The 20,100-nt window shown below is 42.8% G+C and overlaps 1 protein-coding gene across 2 annotated transcripts in view; it reads right to left on the reverse strand.

Moving 5' to 3' along the window:
• mtmr10 (myotubularin related protein 10) overlaps positions 1-20,100 on the reverse strand; it is a 71,199-nt gene that overhangs the window by 38,537 nt on the left and 12,562 nt on the right. The window contains exons 3-4 of one of the 2 annotated variants that reach the window (XM_060911692.1): positions 9,894-10,030; positions 1,273-1,345 (exon numbers count right to left, since the gene is read on the reverse strand). In XM_060911692.1, coding sequence (XP_060767675.1) covers positions 1,273-1,345; positions 9,894-10,030 — 210 coding nt within the window. Of the gene's footprint in view, positions 1-1,272; positions 1,346-2,333; positions 2,451-9,893; positions 10,031-20,100 lie in introns of those variants that run through there. The other variant, XM_060911693.1, reaches the window with a different exon arrangement.

The following is a 20,100-nucleotide window of genomic DNA, read 5'->3' on the forward strand; positions in this document are numbered from 1 at the left end:
ACTGAGCCATCAAATAAAGGCTTCTAATTCAAAAAATCTAATCAGAAAATGTTCTGTAACCATGTGATTTTCACTGGCAACAAAATACGCGAATCCCCGTGTCTGTGTGGGTTTCCTCCGGGTGCTCCGGTTTCCCCCACAGTTCAAAGACATGCAGCTAGCTTAACATAGGGCAGCCTTGAGCTGAAATGCCGTTGAGCAAGGCGCCCAACCCCCACCTGCTCCCTGGGCACTGTAGTATAGCTGCCCACTGCTCTGGGTGCGCGCGCGTGCTCATTGCTCACTTGTGTGTTCACTTCTTCAGATGGGTTAAATGCAGAGGACGAATTTCACTGTGCTTGAGTGTGCATGTGACAAATAAAGGCTTCTTCTTCTTCACTTTTATGAAGTTTAAATCTCATTCGGTGAGAACGCATACACAGCATTAACAGGGATAAATCAAACAACTTCCATTGTCATAGCAACGTGATTCTTGCCGTCTAAAAAGATCACTTTCCTCAGTGAATTTAAAAAAAAAAAAAAAAAACCCCAAAAGCAAGCGTGTCACATTTGACTAAACCTCCCCATCGCCGTCTCTCTCTCTCTCTCTCTCTCTCTCTCACTCACACACACACACACACACCACTGACTAGCCAGCAGCATTTATAGGCAGCTTAAGGCTCCCAAAGTCTAGGTATGGACCTGCTGTCGGTTTACTTGTGCGTGTTTTCACTGCTTCAATGATCGGGCTTATTTTTACAGCCAAAAACTTGACACTCGGGCATCTTTAGGGTTGTTTCCAACAATTTAGAAGCGACGTATCCACTAGATCTCAGCCTCAGTAGGTCATGTGGTGTGCAAGTGATGTCACAATCTCAGATTCGTACTCAAAGCACAATATTTGAACCTTGGAGAGTGTAAGATGGCAGCGCCCAGGGAGATTTTATTAAAAAAAAAAAAAAACCTGTGCACAGTACACAGGTACAAATATGAACAAATGAATAATTAGCCATGTCTTGTATGGATATTATCTGTCAGTATAAAGAAGTTTATTGTTTGGGTTTTGTTCACCTTTAAAGTTGAGTCACATTAGCACTTTGACAGCAAAACTTCACAAGTGAAATGACACTCATTTAGGTGTGATGAGTGATTTTGCATCATGCATGTGTGTAACAAAAATGATGTCAATAGTTACTAATAAACAACTGCAGGGCTAAAAGAAGTAATATTCCAGGATGAGTAAGAATTTAATAATGGAGGCACAGGAGCTTAAAGTTACTGAGATCATCTTACCAGTCACGACCTGCTCCACACACGTCAGTGGGACATCGTGTTCTCCCAAGAGGCGGTGGACACACTGGAACCTCTGAACAAAGAAAAAAAAAAAAATTCAACACACTGTTCAATGCGAGTTAAAACATGATGCAGTTCTTCTGGTCCCTGTCTGAGAAACACACAATCCTTTAGATGTGTCGAGCCCAAGGACCAACGTTCTCCTAAATACACTGTCACAATGTGGTGAATGCTTACTGAACACACCATTAAGGAAAATCAACATTTACTGAGCAAGAGAAACACATTCTGTTGAAATAAATTAGCCAAGAATTCACTCTTAATTGGACTGCACAATAATCATTACTGCAATATTGACTTAAAATACTGATACTTCAGAAGAAGCCTTTGTCACATGCACATGCAAACACAGTGAAATTCCCCCTCTGTATTTAACCCATCTGAAGCAGTGTGAGCAGTGAGCACACACACATACCCAGAGCAGTGGGCAGCTATACTACAGTGCGCGGGGAGTCGGTGGGGGTTAGGTTCCTTGCTCAAGGGCACTTCAGCCCAAGGCCGCCTCATGTTAACCTAACCGCATGTCTCTGAACTGTGGGGGAAACCGGAGCACCCGGAGGAAACCCACACAGACATGGGGAGAACATGCAAACTCCACACAGAAAGGCTCCCGTCAGCCGCTGGGCTCGAACCCAGAACCTTCTTGCTGTGAGGCGACAGTGCTAACCACGACACCACCCCTTTTTATAAAAAAAAAAAAAAGTGAAAAGGCGGCTGCAGAATGTAATGCAAGTGTGTCTACAACCCATAAAACATTCACAAACTGGTAATAATGCAGGGCAGTTGTTACTCATGAAATTGTAATTTAAGTCCACATGCTGCGTTACTGCATTTTTGTTCACATCATGCATCCATCAGTGTCGGCTGAGTTTATCTAACGACACTGTGAAACTTTGCGGTTATTACATATCGTCAATCATTAAACAAGACGGCATACCTTCCAGATTTCTCACTTGAGTCAAACAAGAGAATAACCAAATGATGGTTAATCATTTTCTTACTTTACTCCTGATCTGCACAAACACTGCAATAAGCAACCCTTCAAATGATTCACAGACAGACATCTACAGGAGGCAAGACAACGGCTCTGAAAAATCAGTGACTGAGAACAACTGCAGATTCGCCCAAGTTGCTATTCTTAATTCTGTCTAAAATGTCAGCTGATCGCACACAGTAAACACACGGGGGGGAAAAACCTGCTCTTTAACAACTTATGCAAGAGCCCCACCCTACAAATACCTGAAAACAAGTCATAAACCAGCCCTACATTTCACAGTCTAGGCAATGGAGTGTACATTACTGACTTTTCCATAAATATGAAGTATACCAGTACTGTGCAAAAGTCTTCGGCACATGTAAAGAAATGCTGTCGACCAAAAATGGCTTAAAAATAACTAAATTAAAATGTTTCAACATTTAAAAAAAAAAAAAAAACTGCAGTAAGCCATAATAAATGAAAAAGTCAATATTTGGTATAATGATAACTGCTTTTAAAAAAATAAAATAAATAAATAGTAGTTTCCAGTCCAGTGAGTGCAGTTTTATAAGGAAATGAGCTGTAGGTTTTACGGAGCATCTTACAGAACCAGCCGCAGTTCTTCTGGACACCGTCACACTCGCTTCTTCATTTTGCACCAAAACCCAGCGGCCTTCATTATGTTTTCTTGTTTAATCAGAAAAGCGGTCTCTTGTGTAATACGCTGCTCAGATACAAACATTTATTTTCTCTAACATTTAATTTTGTGCTGGAAAATGAACATGTGGACTCTAAAATGTTTTTGTACTGACTTGATATGACAATGTAGAAGTCATAAAACAAATCGATAAAGTCTGTATGGAAAGGGGAGGGGGAGAAAAAAAAAATTAGGGTGCCTAAGACTTTAGCACAGTACTGTACGCCTATGAGGATGAGAGGAACTGGTTTTTTTTTTGGTCATATGCAGTCTTTTGTTCCAGTCCGTTTGCAAATGTGGTGTGTTGTTGCTCTCACACCCTCGTAGTTCTCTTTTTAACTCATTAGTCAGTTAGACTGTGATAAAACCACTTCATTTTACTTACATTATTATTATTACTATTATTGTACATTTAAATTCGTCTCATATGTGCACTTGTTTGCATTTTGGACACCACTCATCACAGTATGAAGGTTAGCGTAAATGAATTGGTCTACTCATTCTTACAGCGAGTCTCAGTTTACGACAATATCAGTAATAACGAGCAACTTTTAACAATTTGATAAAATAAAGATTTAAAGGAACAGTCCACCGTACTTCCATAATGAAATATGCTCTTATCTGAATTGAGACGAGCTTTGCGCGACCTCCCAGTCAGTCAGATGCAGTCAGACGCGCTGTCACTCCTGTTAGCAATGTAGCTAGGCTCAGTATGGCCAATGGTATTTTTTGGGGCTGTAGTTAGATGCGACCAAACTCTTCCGCGTTTTTCCTGTTTACATAGGTTTATATGACCAGTGACATGAAAAAGTTCAGTTACACAAATTGAAACATAGCGATTTTCTGTGCTATGGAAAGTCCGCACTATAATGCCAGGCGTACTAACACCTTCTGCACGCTTCGACAGCGCATTGATACGGAGCTCAGATATCAATGCGCTGCCGAAGCGCGCAGAAGGTGTTAGTACGCCTGTCATTATAGTGCGGACTTTCCATAGCACAGAAAATCGCTACGTTTCAATTTGTGTAACTGAACTTGTTTCATATCACTGGTCATATAAACCTATGTAAACAGGAAAAATGCGGAAGAGTTTGGTCGCATCTAACTACAGCCCCAAAAAATACCATTGGCCATGCTGAGCCTAGCTACATTGCTAACAGGTGTGACTGCGTCTGACTGACTGGGAGGTCATGCAAAGCTCGGAGAGGTACGGAGCAGCTCGTCTCAATTCAGATAAGAGCATATTTCATTATGGAAGTACGGTGGACTGTTCCTTTAAGGTAATGGATTGAGTTTAGTACTGCTTCATTAATAAATACTCTCTTACATCAATGTTAAAAATATAAAACTTTTGCAACTAGAAGAGCACTCTGTAGAGTGCATGCCTCCACCAACTCGCATATTATGGCCCTTTTCCACTACCCTTTTTCAGCTCACTTCAGCCCGGCACGGCTCGCGTTTCGACTACCAAAGAACAGCACGACTCGGCTCGCTTCAGCCCTGCTTAGCCCCTAAAACTCGCACCGTTTTGGAGTGGGGCTGAAGCGAGCCAAACCGAGCCGAGTGAGGCTGGGGGCGTGAGCAGACACTCCCCTGTGCACTGATTGGTGAGGAGGAGTGTCCTCACATGCCCACACACGCCCCGCGAGCACGCTGGGATCTGTAAACACCGTAAACCCGGAAGAAGGAGAATTACGAGAATTTCTGAAGCCTTATGCGCCTCGCCTCATCTATACGCTCTTGCCAGTATCTGTTGGCGTTGTCGGTGACAACAAGCCACAGCACCAAGACCAGCAACACTAACGACTCCATGTCCTCCATGTTTATTGTTTACTATTCGGGTCGTGAGACTACCGCTTAAAAGATCACTGATGTCACTGTTTGCGCTGCTTAACGACATCACGTGACGTCCACCCACTTTCGCTAACTCCACCCAATGTGTCCACCCACTTCCAGCCAGCATGGTTCAGCGTGGTTGTAGTCGAAATGCAACTTCAATAGCCCTGCTCAGCTCGACTCAGCCCGACTCAGCCGCGTTTGTAGTGGAAAAGCGGCATTAGAATATCTCCCCCCCCACACACACACAAAAATAAATAAAAACCCACCCCACACACCCTGGATATGCATACTGTACCTATCCAGATTTGCATCAAAATCTAATCAACTGTTCATTGGCCCATCACCCACCTTTCCTCAAAACCCGTTCATTACTTTGAGTTACACTGGGAAAAGAAACAAGGGCAAAAAACAACCTCCAACAAAGTTAACGGAGGTAATAATGGACCAGTCGAAACTTTTATTACTCAAGGTTTAATTATAAAATGCTAATTGATTGATTACGATTTGCCATTTTTGTTTTAAAGTGGCTTTTGGCATCATTGTCAAGCCTGTTACTTATGAAATGCAATCAAAATTCTTGATTGATTGATCAGAATTTTGTTAATCAAGGGCTGTAACTCTAACTTCGTTGTCCACTTGTAATTGGAGGTCTTGCTCCCACTCTCCATGATCCTGAGCTACGTTGACAGCCAAACTGGAAACAAAGTGCTTCATTTCCCTTTAACATAATAAACAAGAATGCTCCGAGAGCACAATATCCCCCGCTGGCAACTAGGCCATAACTCTGGTAAAATGCGACTGAATTGAACGAAATTACAATATGCATATAACTGACATACAACAAAGAATCCTGCCAAGTTTGGTGAAATTCCTCCACAAATTGTGAGAGGAGTTGATTTCAGAAGGAAAAAACACTCATGAAATTGTCAAAGTAGAATTTTGTTAATCAAGGGCTGTAACTGGTAAAATGTGACCAAATTTAACGAAATTCCAATATGCGTATTAATGACATAGAACAAAGAATCCTGCCAAGTTTCGTGAAATTCCTCCAAAAATTGAGAGAGGAATTGATTTCAGAAGGCGAGTACCCTTCCCAGGATGGACGGACGGAAATCGCCATGACATAATCCCCCTTCGCAGCGGGAGGTAATAAAATGAAACATACCCTACAACAAAGTTTCACCTTTGTATAATAAACAGTGCATTATTACAAGTTTACAGCTACGATGGTGGGTTTCCATCCCAGTTTATTAAGATTTTAATAGGCAACAGCCCAATTATGCTGATTAGCCCAAGTGCTTGAAATAATTAATTCACACATCATATTTGTGAAAATGTGAAACAATGTGGTTTGTAACAGTGAAAATAGTTATGGTCACAAAAAAAAAAAGTCTAGAAAAAGAAACTAATACATTAGTAGGCTATGTAGCTACTAGCTAAGAGACTAATTTTCAGCTATTAAGAACCGGACGCCTAGTTAAGCCAGAGAGAGAGAGAGAGAGCACACACAGGGAGGCTAATCATAGTACATGAACCATGTTACTGATCGCATCACTAACTGTACACTGTATTTTATGAAATATTCTTTTTTTTTTTAAAGATATTTTTTGGGCTTTTTTCACCTTTATTGGATAGGACAGTGTAGAGACAGGAAATGAGCGGGAGAGAGATCGGGAAATGACCCCGGGTCGGAATCGAACCCGGGTCCCCGGACTCATGGCATGGCGACTCATCCACCCGAGCCACGACGCCCCCAAAATACTCATTTTAACAAGTATTGCACAGTCCTGTGCTCACAAAGAATCACATCAATAAGCCCTCGAAAATACAGTCTAGCACTGAGGCCACACTATTAAGAACACAAACTAGACTACATACCACATAGTAGATCAGCACTGGGCGAGACCAGAGCCTAATGAGGCCCTAACTGCATAAATGGGTTCTGGTTGTAGCAAAGACCTCTTTAAGAAGTGGGCAGCCATGGCTTGAGGGTTAGACAGGCAGGTTCGGGACCAAGGTTCGAGTCCATGGACCAGTAGGAAAGGTGTAAGGGTGGGGGGAGTGAATGAACAGCACTCCCCCCCCTTGTCTACATCCCTGGCTGAAGTGCACTTGAGCAAGACACCTAAGGGTTGTTTTACAATCAGGGTACAAAGTTTGTGTCACAGGGGTCCAAAATTCAGATTGATTCAAACTGGTTCTTGTACCAGTTTTTGAGTGAAGGACAAGTTAAAGAACAGATTTCAGGTAATTTTTTGACGCGTGTATGGTAGTTTAGTGTAATCTGCTATGAGATAAAGAAAAGTAGCAAAAATGTTATCAAAGACTCCTTGTCAAAAAATAGCTGATAGAAATAAAATTCCAACAGTTAAGAAATTGTTAGTAGTCCATAACATTCACCTAATGTTATAGCATGTGTAATAGTTTGTATTACAACAAGATTAAGTGTCGCTTTAAGCAGGGCTGGGAGAAACAAATGAAGTGATTCTCGGAGAGGACATTTTTTTTTTGACAATTCAGAATCCACTACTTCCATAGTGCCTTTAAATATAAGGCTGTAAGCTTTGTGTTAGTTGTCTCTAATATTTGTGTCCCAATATCTTGACCACATTTTAGGATGAAGATAATCATTTTAGATATGTTATTTTATATTGAAAAATTAGCTGTCTCGGAGAGGACATTTTTTTGACACAATTACATACTAATTTGATCGAAATAGTCTGAAAACTTACATTAAAACTTAACTATGTTTCCAATGATATGGAACCAAATATTTGTTTTATGGTATAAAGAATGATTTAAGTGCATCCTTTTTGGAGCTACCTGTGGTCAAAAAAGCACTTTTTCTAAATGACACGTAATTTTGCTAAATATGACATATATTGCCATACATTCACCAAAAATAACGTTAATCACCAAATGTTTTTTTTGCATGGTAAATAGAGCTATCACAGGGCTACAATAAACAACCAAGTTTATTTAGTCAAGCCTTTTGATATTGAAGATAATAAGTGTTAAATGTGATTTTTAGCTTGCGTACCCTGATTGTAAAACAACCCATAACTCACAACTGCTCTCCAGACACCATAGCACAGCTGCACACTACTTCAGATGGGTTAAACACAGAACCCTAATTTCCCCTCGGGGATTAATGGAGTATACAAACAAACAAAGATCCATTGAAATATGTACATTAATCTAACGGTCAAGAACTCCGTTCTAATTTACAATCAATCAGTAGTGAGTTGGTTGTTGGTGCAAAACAGGCTGGTATTTGAGCATCTGGGAAGCTGGCGATTTGGGATTTTAATACACAACAGTCTCTAGACTTTGAGGACTGAAACTTCTTGTTAATGAGACAAGTCAGAAGGGAATGGCTAGAGTGGTTCTAGCCAACAGGAAGTCTTTGTTAACTCAAAATTACCACTCTTTACAGCTGTGGTGAGCAGAAAAGCAGCTCAATGCACAATACTTCGAATTTTGAGGTGGATAGGCTACAACAGCAGAGTAGAGGACCACATGATTCCACTCCTGTCTGCCAAAAACAGAAATCTGAGACTGCGCTGGGAACAGGCTTGCCAACACTGCAGTTGAAGAGGTTGGGAAAATGTTGGTGGGTCTGATGGATCTCGATTTCTGCTGCGACATGCAGATGGTAGAGTCAGAAGGCATCAACAGCATGAATCCATGGACCCACTCTGCCTTGGGTCATCATTCAGGCTGGTAGTGGTGGGGTCAGGAAAGTTTTCACCACCCTTAACACCAATCAAGCATTTGAATGACCCAGTCTATCCGAGTATTGTTGCAGACTATGTGCATCCCTTCAAAGCTACAATTCATGTGTCTTATAACAGCTACTTGTAGCAAAATAAAATATTGCATCATGTTACAAGGGTGGCACGGTGGTGTAGTGGTTAGCGCCGTCACCTCACAGCAAGAAGGTCCGGGTTCGAGCCCCGTGGCCGGCGAGGGCCTTTCTGTGTGGAGTTTGCATGTTCTCCCCGTGTCCGCGTGGGTTTCCTCCGGGTGCTCCGGTTTCCCCCACAGTCCAAAGACATGCAGGTTAGGTTAACTGGTGACTCTAAATTGACCGTAGGTGTGAATGTGAGTGTGAATGGTTGTCTGTGTCTATGTGTCAGCCCTGTGATGACCTGGCGACTTGTCCAGGGTGTACCCCGCCTTTCGCCCGTAGTCAGCTGGGATAGGCTCCAGCTTGCCTGCGACCCTGTAGAACAGGATAAAGCGGCTACAGATGAGATGAAATGAGATCATGTTACAACAAAGTCGTCTCAAACTGGTTCCAAGCACATCTCACTTTACCTCGCCCATTTGCACTATTCCGCACTACCTCACCTTAACAGCTGCTAGTTTGTTTACTTCTGCTTATTTCATGTTTACCTGCTATACCTCAAGTGCCCTTGACTGTTTGGTTATTTGTGTGTGTGTGTGTGTGTGTGTGTGTGTGTTTAGTTCATATCTAGAGTATTTTATACTGTTTATATTGTCTGAGTGTTTAGTCTGTCTTGTTCTTATCTAGTGTTTATACTGTTTATTTATTCTGTTTATATTGTTTGAGTGTTTAGTCTGTCTAGTTCCTATCTAGAGTGTTTATACTGTTTATATTGTTTGTTTTTTTCAATTATTCTATTTTTATTTATTGCATTGCCAGTTTGCACCGTGGGTCAGAGAGGACTGATATTTCATCTGTGCTGCATGTCGAGCATGTATAGCATATTTGACAATAAAGTTGACTTGACTTGACAAGCTCAGTGTACTTCAATGGCCTTCATCGTATACGCACGAATCCAATAGAACACCTTTGGGATGTGATCAAAAGGGATAATCACAGCATAAAAGAGTGCTGCAGGATTTGTCCGCTAATGATCTTATGCAATTACGTGAGCATGGACCAGAATCTGACAGAAATGTTTCCAATACTTGTGGAATCCACGCTACAAAGAACCGAGAGGAAATAGGGGTCCTGCTCAGTATTAGCATGGTTCCATACAACCACATCTGGACAACGTGATCGACTGATTGCTTGCTTACCTGTTGTGGCAAGGAATCATGGGTAACGAAGGACACCTTGAAGTTGGTGCAGATGAGCTTTCCCCACAGGTCATCTTTACTGCTGTCTGCTCCAATGCACTTCCGCACAAAGTTTGCCTCGTTTACCACAATCTCCCCTGTGGAGAAGGAACATGGGCATGAATCAGATGAACATCCAAGCGTTCAAAGGTCACATAAAGAAATGAGTGAGAGCAGACCATAAACAGATCAGAGAGAGCTCAGCAAGAGAAGGACTTTTTATAATCTTTAGGCTACATAATTCCGAAAAGCCTTTAGCTGACAGGTAACAGTACAGCAGCATTTCTCAATCCTCATTTTCCAGTTTCCCTCAAGCACCACCTTACTGTGTTCTCTGCGCTCACGTACATGCACAAGGACAACTTATGTAACAGAGGTTGCACTAGGTGAAAGCAGCAAGAAAAATACCAAAATATGAGATGCCAGAATGCCCATCAAATAGAGATACAGAGCGCTAAAAAGATAAAAAGACAGAGGTCTGTACTATGAAGAGACCTGGGTTAGGTCAAGTTAGTGATGTCTCAAGCGTTGTATAAAAGTGCATACTTTACTCATTTCATATCCGAATCCAATACAGTGTAGGGAGAATACTGTCAGACATTAAATAATGGCGGAGACACAAGTCTGTGTGTCCCTTATGCCCTGGGTATTGTTTCAGGTTCCCTAGGTGAAGTGTAAATTATCTGCTTTCTTCTTCCGACAGGTGATATGTGCATTCCTGAGCTTGAAGGGCAGACTTAATGAGCCTGCTGTTCCAGCCCTGAGGTCAGGAATCTACTGCTGCAATGGAAATACCTCAGGCTGGGACAGAAAATAAGACAAAACACCCAGAGGTAGAGCTTGACCTCACTATGCCTCTGGAGCTCAACATTTCACTACTCAGAGCAAACGTCGGAGGAAAAGCATGCATCAATTTGTCCATGTATTTTCTTGCTCAATCATCTGAGAGCCTTTTTACTTTGCTTCTGAGAATCAAGCACACGACCTAGCAGATCTGCACATTGTTAAAGCTGGTGCATGGTAAAATTTGCTTGTAGGAGGCACATACAAGCCAGTGCTTGCTACTTGTATTGACTGTCAGCCAGTAATTTGCATTACCACCGATTTTGCACGCACAGGCTAGAACTCCCAAGTATGGATCAGTAAATCAAAGAAAGTGGCTCTCATCCCCCCCAAGCAGCAATGAACGCTGCACAGAATACACACACAAAATAAATGTGTCAATGACGCAATAAAACACATTGATACCTTTTCCACAATACAGAATAACGTGCATGACGAATGTATCCTTGTGAAATTCTTTGCAAATGTTAAAACAATTTTGAGCTTGTTTTCTTTTTCCATAACATGGCTCAAATATTTAATACTGTTGGCGCTTTGTGAACAAAATGCTAGTCCCACAAGACAGACTAGAGTCCGGTCCAATACGTCAAACTGCGGATAGACATCTTACTTTCACAGAAAGAGGCTGGTTGAATGACTCCCGAAATACAGTAGCTATATTATGTTTTAAAATCACCACCAGCCATTTCAAACAAAGTTTAAAGGGGAAAAAAAAAAAAAGCAAAAGCACAGGACTTTTTTTCCCCTCCCCCAGTTCATTAACCAGCGTCACCAGAAAAAGTGACTTGTGTCACAGGGTTCAATCATTTGGCTTCCCACTGGGAATGAGCACACAGACGTACCCATACAGAGAAGTGCCAAAAGCCGATCAGATTGCCATCTTAAAGATTCTGGAGCTTTTAGGTAGAAATGTGAACAAAATGTATACATCTCTGTTGCCCCTTTTCCACCAAAGCAGTTCCAGGGCTGGTTCGGGGCCAGTGCTTAGTTTGGAACCGGGTTTTCTGTTTCCACTGAACAAAGAACTGGCTCTGGGCCAGAAAAAACGGTTCCAGGCTAGCACCAACTCTTTGCTGGGCCAGAGGAAAGAACCGCTTACGGGGAGTTGTTAAGAACAACAACAATCGCAAGACCGCAAAAGATCGCCATTTTTAAGCGATGAGAAGCAGCAGCTGTAGAAATGCGAAGTCATCCATTATTATTGTTGTTGTTGCTGCTTCTTCTTCTCCTTGTTGTTGTTGCTTCGATGTTCGCACCAAGGTTTATGCAAACGCAGCGACGTAACTGATGCATACAGCGACGTGGCTTCCCTTAGCACCGTGAGCTATGGAAAAGCAAACTGGTTCTCAGCTGGCTCGCAAGTTGAACGAGTTGTGAACCAGCACTGGCCCCGAACCAGCCCTGGAACTGATTTGGTGGAAAAGGGGTATTTGAGCCATGGACACTGCATCGGAGGATGAGCCTTGCAAAAAAGACACCAAAAAGAAAGCAAACTATGTATTATTTTTAAATAAATAAATAAATAAATAAATAGTGTTTTGCACTACAGGGCTCAGCCCTCTCTGGCATCAATAGCTTTGAACTAAGGAGGTATTACAGGGCAATAAGAGCCAGTGAGTCTCATCTCATCTCATTATCTGTAGCCGCTTTATCCTGTTCTACAGGGTCGCAGGCAAGCTGGAGCCTATCCCAGCTGACTACGGGCGAAAGGCGGGGTACACCCTGGACAAGTCGCCAGGTCATCACAGGGCTGACACAGACACAGACAACCATTCACACTCACATTCACACCTACGCTCAATTTAGAGTCACCAGTTAACCTAACCTGCATGTCTTTGGACTGTGGGGGAAACCGGAGCACCCGGAGGAAACCCACGCGCACACGGGGAGAACATGCAAACTCCACACAGAAAGGCCCTCGCCGGCCACGGGGCTCGAACCCGGATCTTCTTGCTGTGAGGCGACAGCGCTAACCACTACACCACCGTGCCGCCCCGAGCCAGTGAGTCACTGAGCCAAATCTGCTCCAGCACTCTGGACGTGAAGCATTGTGGGAAAATTCATGCAAATCTCAGCAAACACATTCAGCACTGGCACCTAGGACAAACATCTGTGCACTTTCCCCTGAGAAATGAGGCCGAACTTAATTTTGTGTATATACACACACGCGCGCGCACACACACATGCATGTGTGTGTATTCAGCTAAACAATCCCATAAATCTTTACTGCACGCAGGTCATACCATATCAAGAAGAATAAGCTCTTCATTTTTACACAAACCTGAAAAGAAGCAGGCTCATCAAAGACAGATGCAGCCAGTTCTTTCTAGGCCTCGGAGGATCGAGTGGGTCTGTGGGGCATGAACATGCCAGCATACAGAACAGACAGCTTTCCTGAGCTCCTCACTCCTTAATTTATATTTTCAGGTACTGTATTTCAACATAAGTGATCACCAAGAGTTTTTTTTTCCTGTATTGAGCATTGATTAAATATTAATTTTATTAATGGGGACCAAGAAATCTGATAAGACGGACTCCACAGACCGCTCACCTAGCCATTAGCCAGATGTAGAGCAATTAGCAACGGAAGGCAATGTGATGTTGACTCCAGTTGTGTCCAAACACTTGCATCTGTTTATTTTTGCAGAGTAGTTCAATATCTTCAATTTGCCAATCACAAGAAACTGAAGCCACTTCTCTCTGGCACTTTCTTAGAACACACTTCACTTCCTTTTCAAGAAGTCAACATCGGATCCAAAAGAAGAAGAGCTTGTATTTCTGTCTTTGGGAATGGGGGAGATGAACCATAAACAGAAATAGTGTGAGGGTGTGGTTCCCACAGCTGTAAGTACTTCAGTTTTAAAGAGAAGCGTGTTTGTTAGGCCTGCAACGCCAGCTGGGACTCTTTAGAGAAGGATACTGCAATCCAGGACATAATTCAACACTGGACATGTATTGCTTTTATGTCCTGTATTTATTACTGCTTGTGTAGTCCTGTGTCAGTGCTAGTTTTTCATTGTACTTTATATTTGGGAGTTTGTCACAGTCATTTGAGGAAAAAAAAATTACAACTCTGTTTTACTTGTATTTCCCATGTTGACACCATCCCAGTTGCCCCCACATTGTACAATTTCACGACAAAAGGCTTGACAGAAATGGTGCAAATTAATTTAAACAATTTAGTGTCATGCCTCGAGTTATCTCTAAGGCTGGGCTATTCAACTGGTGGCCCTCGGGCCGGGTCCAGCCTGTGAGGCAATCTGTACCGGCCCTTTAAGTAGTGTTATTTTAAAAAAGAAATTAAAAAAAAAAAAAAAGCCTTGTCCAGACACACGTGCTGCTCTCCATTTTCACATCTCTGCTCTTCTAACTAACGTCCTGTTCTTACTAGCACGTTAGTTAGACAAAATGTCTCTCTCATCATTATCTCTAGCCGCTTTATCCTGTTCTACAGGGTCGCGGGCAAGCTGGAGCCTATCCCAGCTGACTATGGGTGAGAGGTGGGGTACACCCTGGACAAGTCGCCAGGTCATCACAGGGCTGACACATGCCCCTTTTCCACCAAAGCAGTTCCAGGGCTGGTTCGGACCCAGTGCTTAGTTTGGAACCGGGTTTTCTGTTTCCACTGACAAAGAACTGGCTCTGGGGCCAGAAAAAACGGTTCCAGGCTAGCACCAACTCCCTGCTGGGCCAGAGAAAAGAACCGCTTACGTCAGCGAGGGGGCGGAGTTGTTAAGACCAACAACAATAACAAGACCGCGAAAGATCGCCATTTTTAAGCAATGAGAAGCAGCAGCTGTGCAAACGCGAAGTCATCCATTATTATTATTATTGTTGTTGCTGCTTCTTTCGTGGTGTTTTTGCTTCGATATTCGCGCCAAGGTTTATGCAAACGTAGCGACGTAACTGACGTATACAGTGACGTAACTGACGTGGCTTCCCTTAGCACCATGAGCTATGGAAAAGCAAACTGGTTCTCAGCTGGCTTGCAAGTTGAACGAGTTGTGAACCAGCACCAGCACTGGAACTGATTTGGTGGAAAAGGGGTAACAGACACAGACAACCATTCACACTCACATTCACACCTACAGTCAATTTAGAGTCACCAGTTAACCTAACCTGCATGTCTTTGGACTGTGGGGGAAACCGGAGCACCCGGAGGAAACCCACGCGGACACGGGGAGAACATGCAAACTCCGCACAGAAAGGCCCTCGCCGGCCACGGGCTCGAACCCGGACCTTCTTGCTGCCAGGCGACAGCGCTAACCACTACACCACCGTGCCGCCCCTATGTCTCTTTCTACTTTAAAAAAAAAAGCGAAACGTTGACACAGAAAACAGGCAATTCAACAGTGACCGGACAGAGAAGTACCCTTTCTGTGAGAATGTTGACAGAGAATTTCCATTGAAGGAACTGGTACCATCATTAAATGAAGCGTCTTTACAACTCGAACTCGCTCATCGGCATTCAGTCATCTGATGACCTGCGACAGTCATTACAGCTGGCAGGTCCTGAAGAGTTTTGGACTCATGTCGTCAGCCATGAGAAATTCCCTCATTCAAGCGGTCTTGCTCTTTTTATCCTCACAGTGTTTGGCAGTACTTACACACGTGCATCGTCATTCTCACACATGAATGCCATTAAAACTAATAATCGCGCATCCCTCACTGCCCACAGTCCGCACCACTGTATGGGTATCGCCCTGACCACATATACACCTGACTTCACTGCTCTTGCTAAATTGAACAAAAGTCATTTCCCTCATTAGATGGCAAACGTTAGCTGATTTTTTTTTTAAATGTCTGATGGAATTTCAATAGAATTACTTTGCCTTGACAAAAAACACCACACTGATGTGTTGTCATAACTCCCCAGAGGAAAACACTGCTTCTTACAACAGTCTTATCTTTCAGAAACAAAATCACCTCTTACATTGAGCTCAATCTCTCTTTCTCCATTTTCTTTTCTCCTAAAGGGATTTTAGGAGAAACGGATCAGAATTCAGGAAGATCTTATTTTATTTCTGGGAAACAAAAGACAAGACTGTTGCAAGCAGTAACATTTTCCTCTGGGTCATTCCATACTATGCACTTGTCTTTTTTGCTTTTTGTTGGTATAGTTGCGTGCGATTAAGTCTTACAGTAGTTAAATGAGTAAAACTCTAAATGTGATCTGGCTCACCCGGACTGATTTCCTAACATGCCATTTGAATGTAGTGTGTGTATTTTATGAGCAAATCGCACGCTGATTGGCTACTCTACTACTACGATATCAACTCGTATACTGTGAATAGAGAAAAACAAAATGGCGGCACGTGTTGCTGAAACAACCACGGATGAAATAAAAACTCTACTCAAAAACAAAACCCCAAAAATACAAAAGCAACAAAATATGGAAAAAGTATTTGATGGTAAGAACATTCCCCTCCCCCCCAAGAATCATTATAGCATTTTTCCACAAATTGCTACCATCATTTTGCTGATTTGTTTCTATTCTTCTTTAAAAATTTAAATTTGTTGAATTTTTTTTAGACTGGTTCACAAGCTCAAAGAAAAATAAAGTTTGAACATTTTACTACGCATGTATGCAATTTGTAACGTGTCCGGTAAGCCGAAATGATTGGACGTTTTGGATAAAGCTATTTATTGAATTTGCAAAAAATAAAAAATGCTCCGTTTCTCACAATCCACTGAATAGAATTTAAATAAATAAATAAAAGTTATTCCACTCAATCTAGTCATATATGACTTACAGCCAACTCAGTGCTACGTGCCCCGTGAGCCATCAGCTCATGTACGACTCGATTACGTGGAATAATTGTTTTACATATAGTTTACACACAGACACATGAAATTGATGGTTTTTAAAGGTGAACGTTATCAGTCATTATCAGTGTACTGGTATCCCATATAGCTGGTTATTTTTATTTGAAAAAAGGGCAAGAAAAAAAAAAAAAGTCTTGCATGAATTTCTTTCAAAGCATGTCGAATATGAAATTATGCCTGTCGACAAAAACAGTCAGTCCAGACCTCACAATATTCTGTGAAGCAGGTTGCTCAAGTTTTTTTTTTTCCCCTTCCTGGAATGTTTTCATTATTTTATACATCATTATATCCTAGATGCAGTCTTCTCACTGGTCAAGTAATGAAATTAGAGAACAGGCCGGCGTGACTTCATTAAAACAAAACACTACAAGATTGGTTTAGCTTTTGCAGGTCACTGAAATTGGTTAGATTTACCACTTCCTGCTGCTATTTAGTCCACTTGCATTAAAAGTTTCAGCAACAGAAAATATTCATCTTTGCAAAAGAAAAAACTTAAGGATAATAAAGAAATAATTATTACGGAAGCATTTATCAAAGAGATAGGGTATTTGCCCAGATCGCTTGTTTATTAACGCAACTTTGCGTAACTTGAAAGAGAGGCTGCCTTCACTCGTCTGGTTCCAGTGAATACCCACTCACCCCCTCCGAGTTTCCTCTTCAGCTGACAGTATCACCACATGGTGGTTTGCTTGTTTATAGGTATTGCTTGCTGTCAGATTTGTGCGCGTGTTGCCTAATCAACAGTCTGGCCTCCTGCTCGATTAATTAGTTGCCCCAGCCTGCTGATGTAGCAGTAGTGACCTAGGGCGTAATTTTGGGTAGGGACGCTAGGGACGTGTCCCTACCAATATTCAGCCGCTACTGTGGAATCACGATCAATAAAACCGATGTCCTAACCTGAGCAATGATTATATGGCACACAAAGGGTTAAACGTATGACACTGCTAATAATCCCCCCTCTAACGTAGATATTCTCTGATTAGCTACCTGTTTCTCGCTAACTTACATGGTTGGCTATCCCAGCTGTCACTCCATCTGCTGTAAAAGCAGCACACTTCCCACAGCAGCCGTGACTACCCACCCATCAACCCCCTGTATCTCACACAGCCATGGATGGAGACGTAAGGGTGGGATTTGAACCTGCAACCCTGGGATCCAAAGACCAACTCCCTAACCATTAGGCCACAGCTGCCCTCATTAACCTACAGTACAAGATCTGCATGACATGAAATTACGATTGCTAATGGAAAAAAAAACACCTTTCGGAAGCTCTGCCTTGGATCACTTTTGTGTCCCCACCAATGTCAAAATCAAAGTTACTCCCTTGGTAGTGACAGTAGCATTACTGTGCATTCTATTTAACGTACCACAAGTGTTTGTGATGAGGCCTTTGGGTTATCACTAGAACTTCAAGTGTAAGACGACGACAAAGATTCAGCAGTTTAAAAACCGCTTGCAAGTGATGCAGCGTGTGAAGCAGCAGTTAAACGAGTCCGTGAAAAGGAGTTCACTGGAAAAACAGTGAAAATGGCGATGTACTGAGATCACAGCTCCGCATCAGCCACTACCTGTGGAAAGTAACCAAGTCATTACAGCAACACATTAACAAAGCTGACGCATGTGCGCGCTCAGGGCCTCTGCATGCTCTTGCGACAAGGCTTTCGCAGATAGCTTTTCGCAGACAGTTGTAATTTATCGTTGAGCGGGGAGTAATAGGCGTGCGCGATGTTATTCACCGCCACAACGCAAGGGGGTGCGAAGTCGCGAAATCGCTAGGAGTAGTTGGTGGGTGTGGTTAGTGGAGTGTTTATCCTCCGGTTACTTATAATGACAAGAACTGGAGTCGTATAGATGTACGTACTTCCTCACTTCCTCGATCAACCGCTCTTCGTGCTGCTCCATCTTCACTTGTGTTTTTAAAAATGGCGGTAGTGAAAACAAACCAAACCGGGAAAGTAGGGAAGCGGAAGTGCGTGTACAGCGGATGTAGAGTGGACCAATCAGAGCCCTCTTGTCTGCGACGCTGTCTGCGAGGCTTCTGCGGTGGTCACAATTTTTGGGAGGTGCGCGCAGAGCGTCTGCGAAGGTGGGGGGGCTACGCAGACGCCATCTGCGAGGACTGCGTTGTCAGCATAAATTGGCCTTCACATGCATGTTCTGTATCACATTCTCCGTCCCTGATATGGGAAGAAAACCAGAACTGGAGTGTAGCTACCTGAAGGAGTCCTGCTGTGTCTTATGTTTAATGTGCATGCTTTTACATGAGATGAAGACTTCATGAGCAATATATTAACATGTCGTCTAACAGGAAGGTATTATTTTTCACATTCCCTTCATGCAGCACATTTCATGTTAAGGAAAGACAAAGTCTCCATCTGTTCTAAAGCTGCTTTTACAAGTTGTTCCCGGAACAAATTTCCCTGGCACAACTGCTCGTCTATACATGATTGTTAAATTTTTTCCTGGAACAATTTGACACCAGTGAGCGCAACTTGCTCCGGTTTACAAGGAGGTCCCCAAACAAGTTGCACATCTTGTTCCAGGCACAACTTGTTCCTGCTTACTGTCTAAATAGGATCAGTGGCAAGTCGGAAGCCTTACGCATGCGTGGTAGCATTCGTCTGGGTCATTTATCATCTGGAAAAGGCCACTTCACAGCAAAGTCAGTCAATGGTCAGTTTTTATCAAGTGCTTTTTCTTATCAAACTTCTCCACCTTTAAATGATTGAGTCAAGCGATTCCTAAACCAATCGCAGGGATACCGTAACTGGACTGAAGTAGTTCTTACCCTCATCCAGTTGTGAGGAGAGGAGATACAGATACCCATTTGGATTTGGAGAAACTGGGCTAAAATGAGCCGATTTACCACCAGATCACTGAGCCTTTAAACCGAGAAATTAGCAGCGAGAAGACAAAGCATGTTAAAAACAAGCTTCTGATTACCGATTTGCACATGCACACTTGTGTTTACCTGCCTAACCTCTAATATGCCACCAACAGAGAGTGAGAGTGTAAACACAAAGGAAAGTGGGCGCAACTTGTTCCCACTGCCTGTGTAAAAGCAGCTTAAGATGGGAATTTAAAAAAAAGTCACGTGATTTGTCATCCATCCATTATCGGTCACTGCTTATCCGGTGCAGGGTCGCAGGCGAGCTGGAGCCTATCCCAGCTGACTATGGGTGAGAGGTGGGGTACACCCTGGATAAGTTGCCAGGTCATCGCAGGACTGACACATGCCCCTTTTCCACCAAAGCAGTTCCAGGGCTGGTTCGGACCCAGTGCTTAGTTTGGAAGCGGGTTTTCTGTTTCCACTGACAAAGAACTGGCTCTGGGGCCAGAAAAACCAGTTCCAGGCTAGCACCAACTCTCTGCTGGGCCAGAGGAAAGAACCGCTTACGTCAGTGGGGGGTGGAGTTGTTAAGACCAACAACAACAAGACCGCGAAAGATCGCCATTTTTAAGCGACAAGAAGCAGCAGCTGTACAAACGCGAAGTCATC

Source organism: Neoarius graeffei, chromosome 27 (assembly GCF_027579695.1).
Source record: "Neoarius graeffei isolate fNeoGra1 chromosome 27, fNeoGra1.pri, whole genome shotgun sequence".
In the NCBI taxonomy this organism is placed as follows: Eukaryota; Metazoa; Chordata; class Actinopteri; order Siluriformes; family Ariidae; genus Neoarius; species Neoarius graeffei.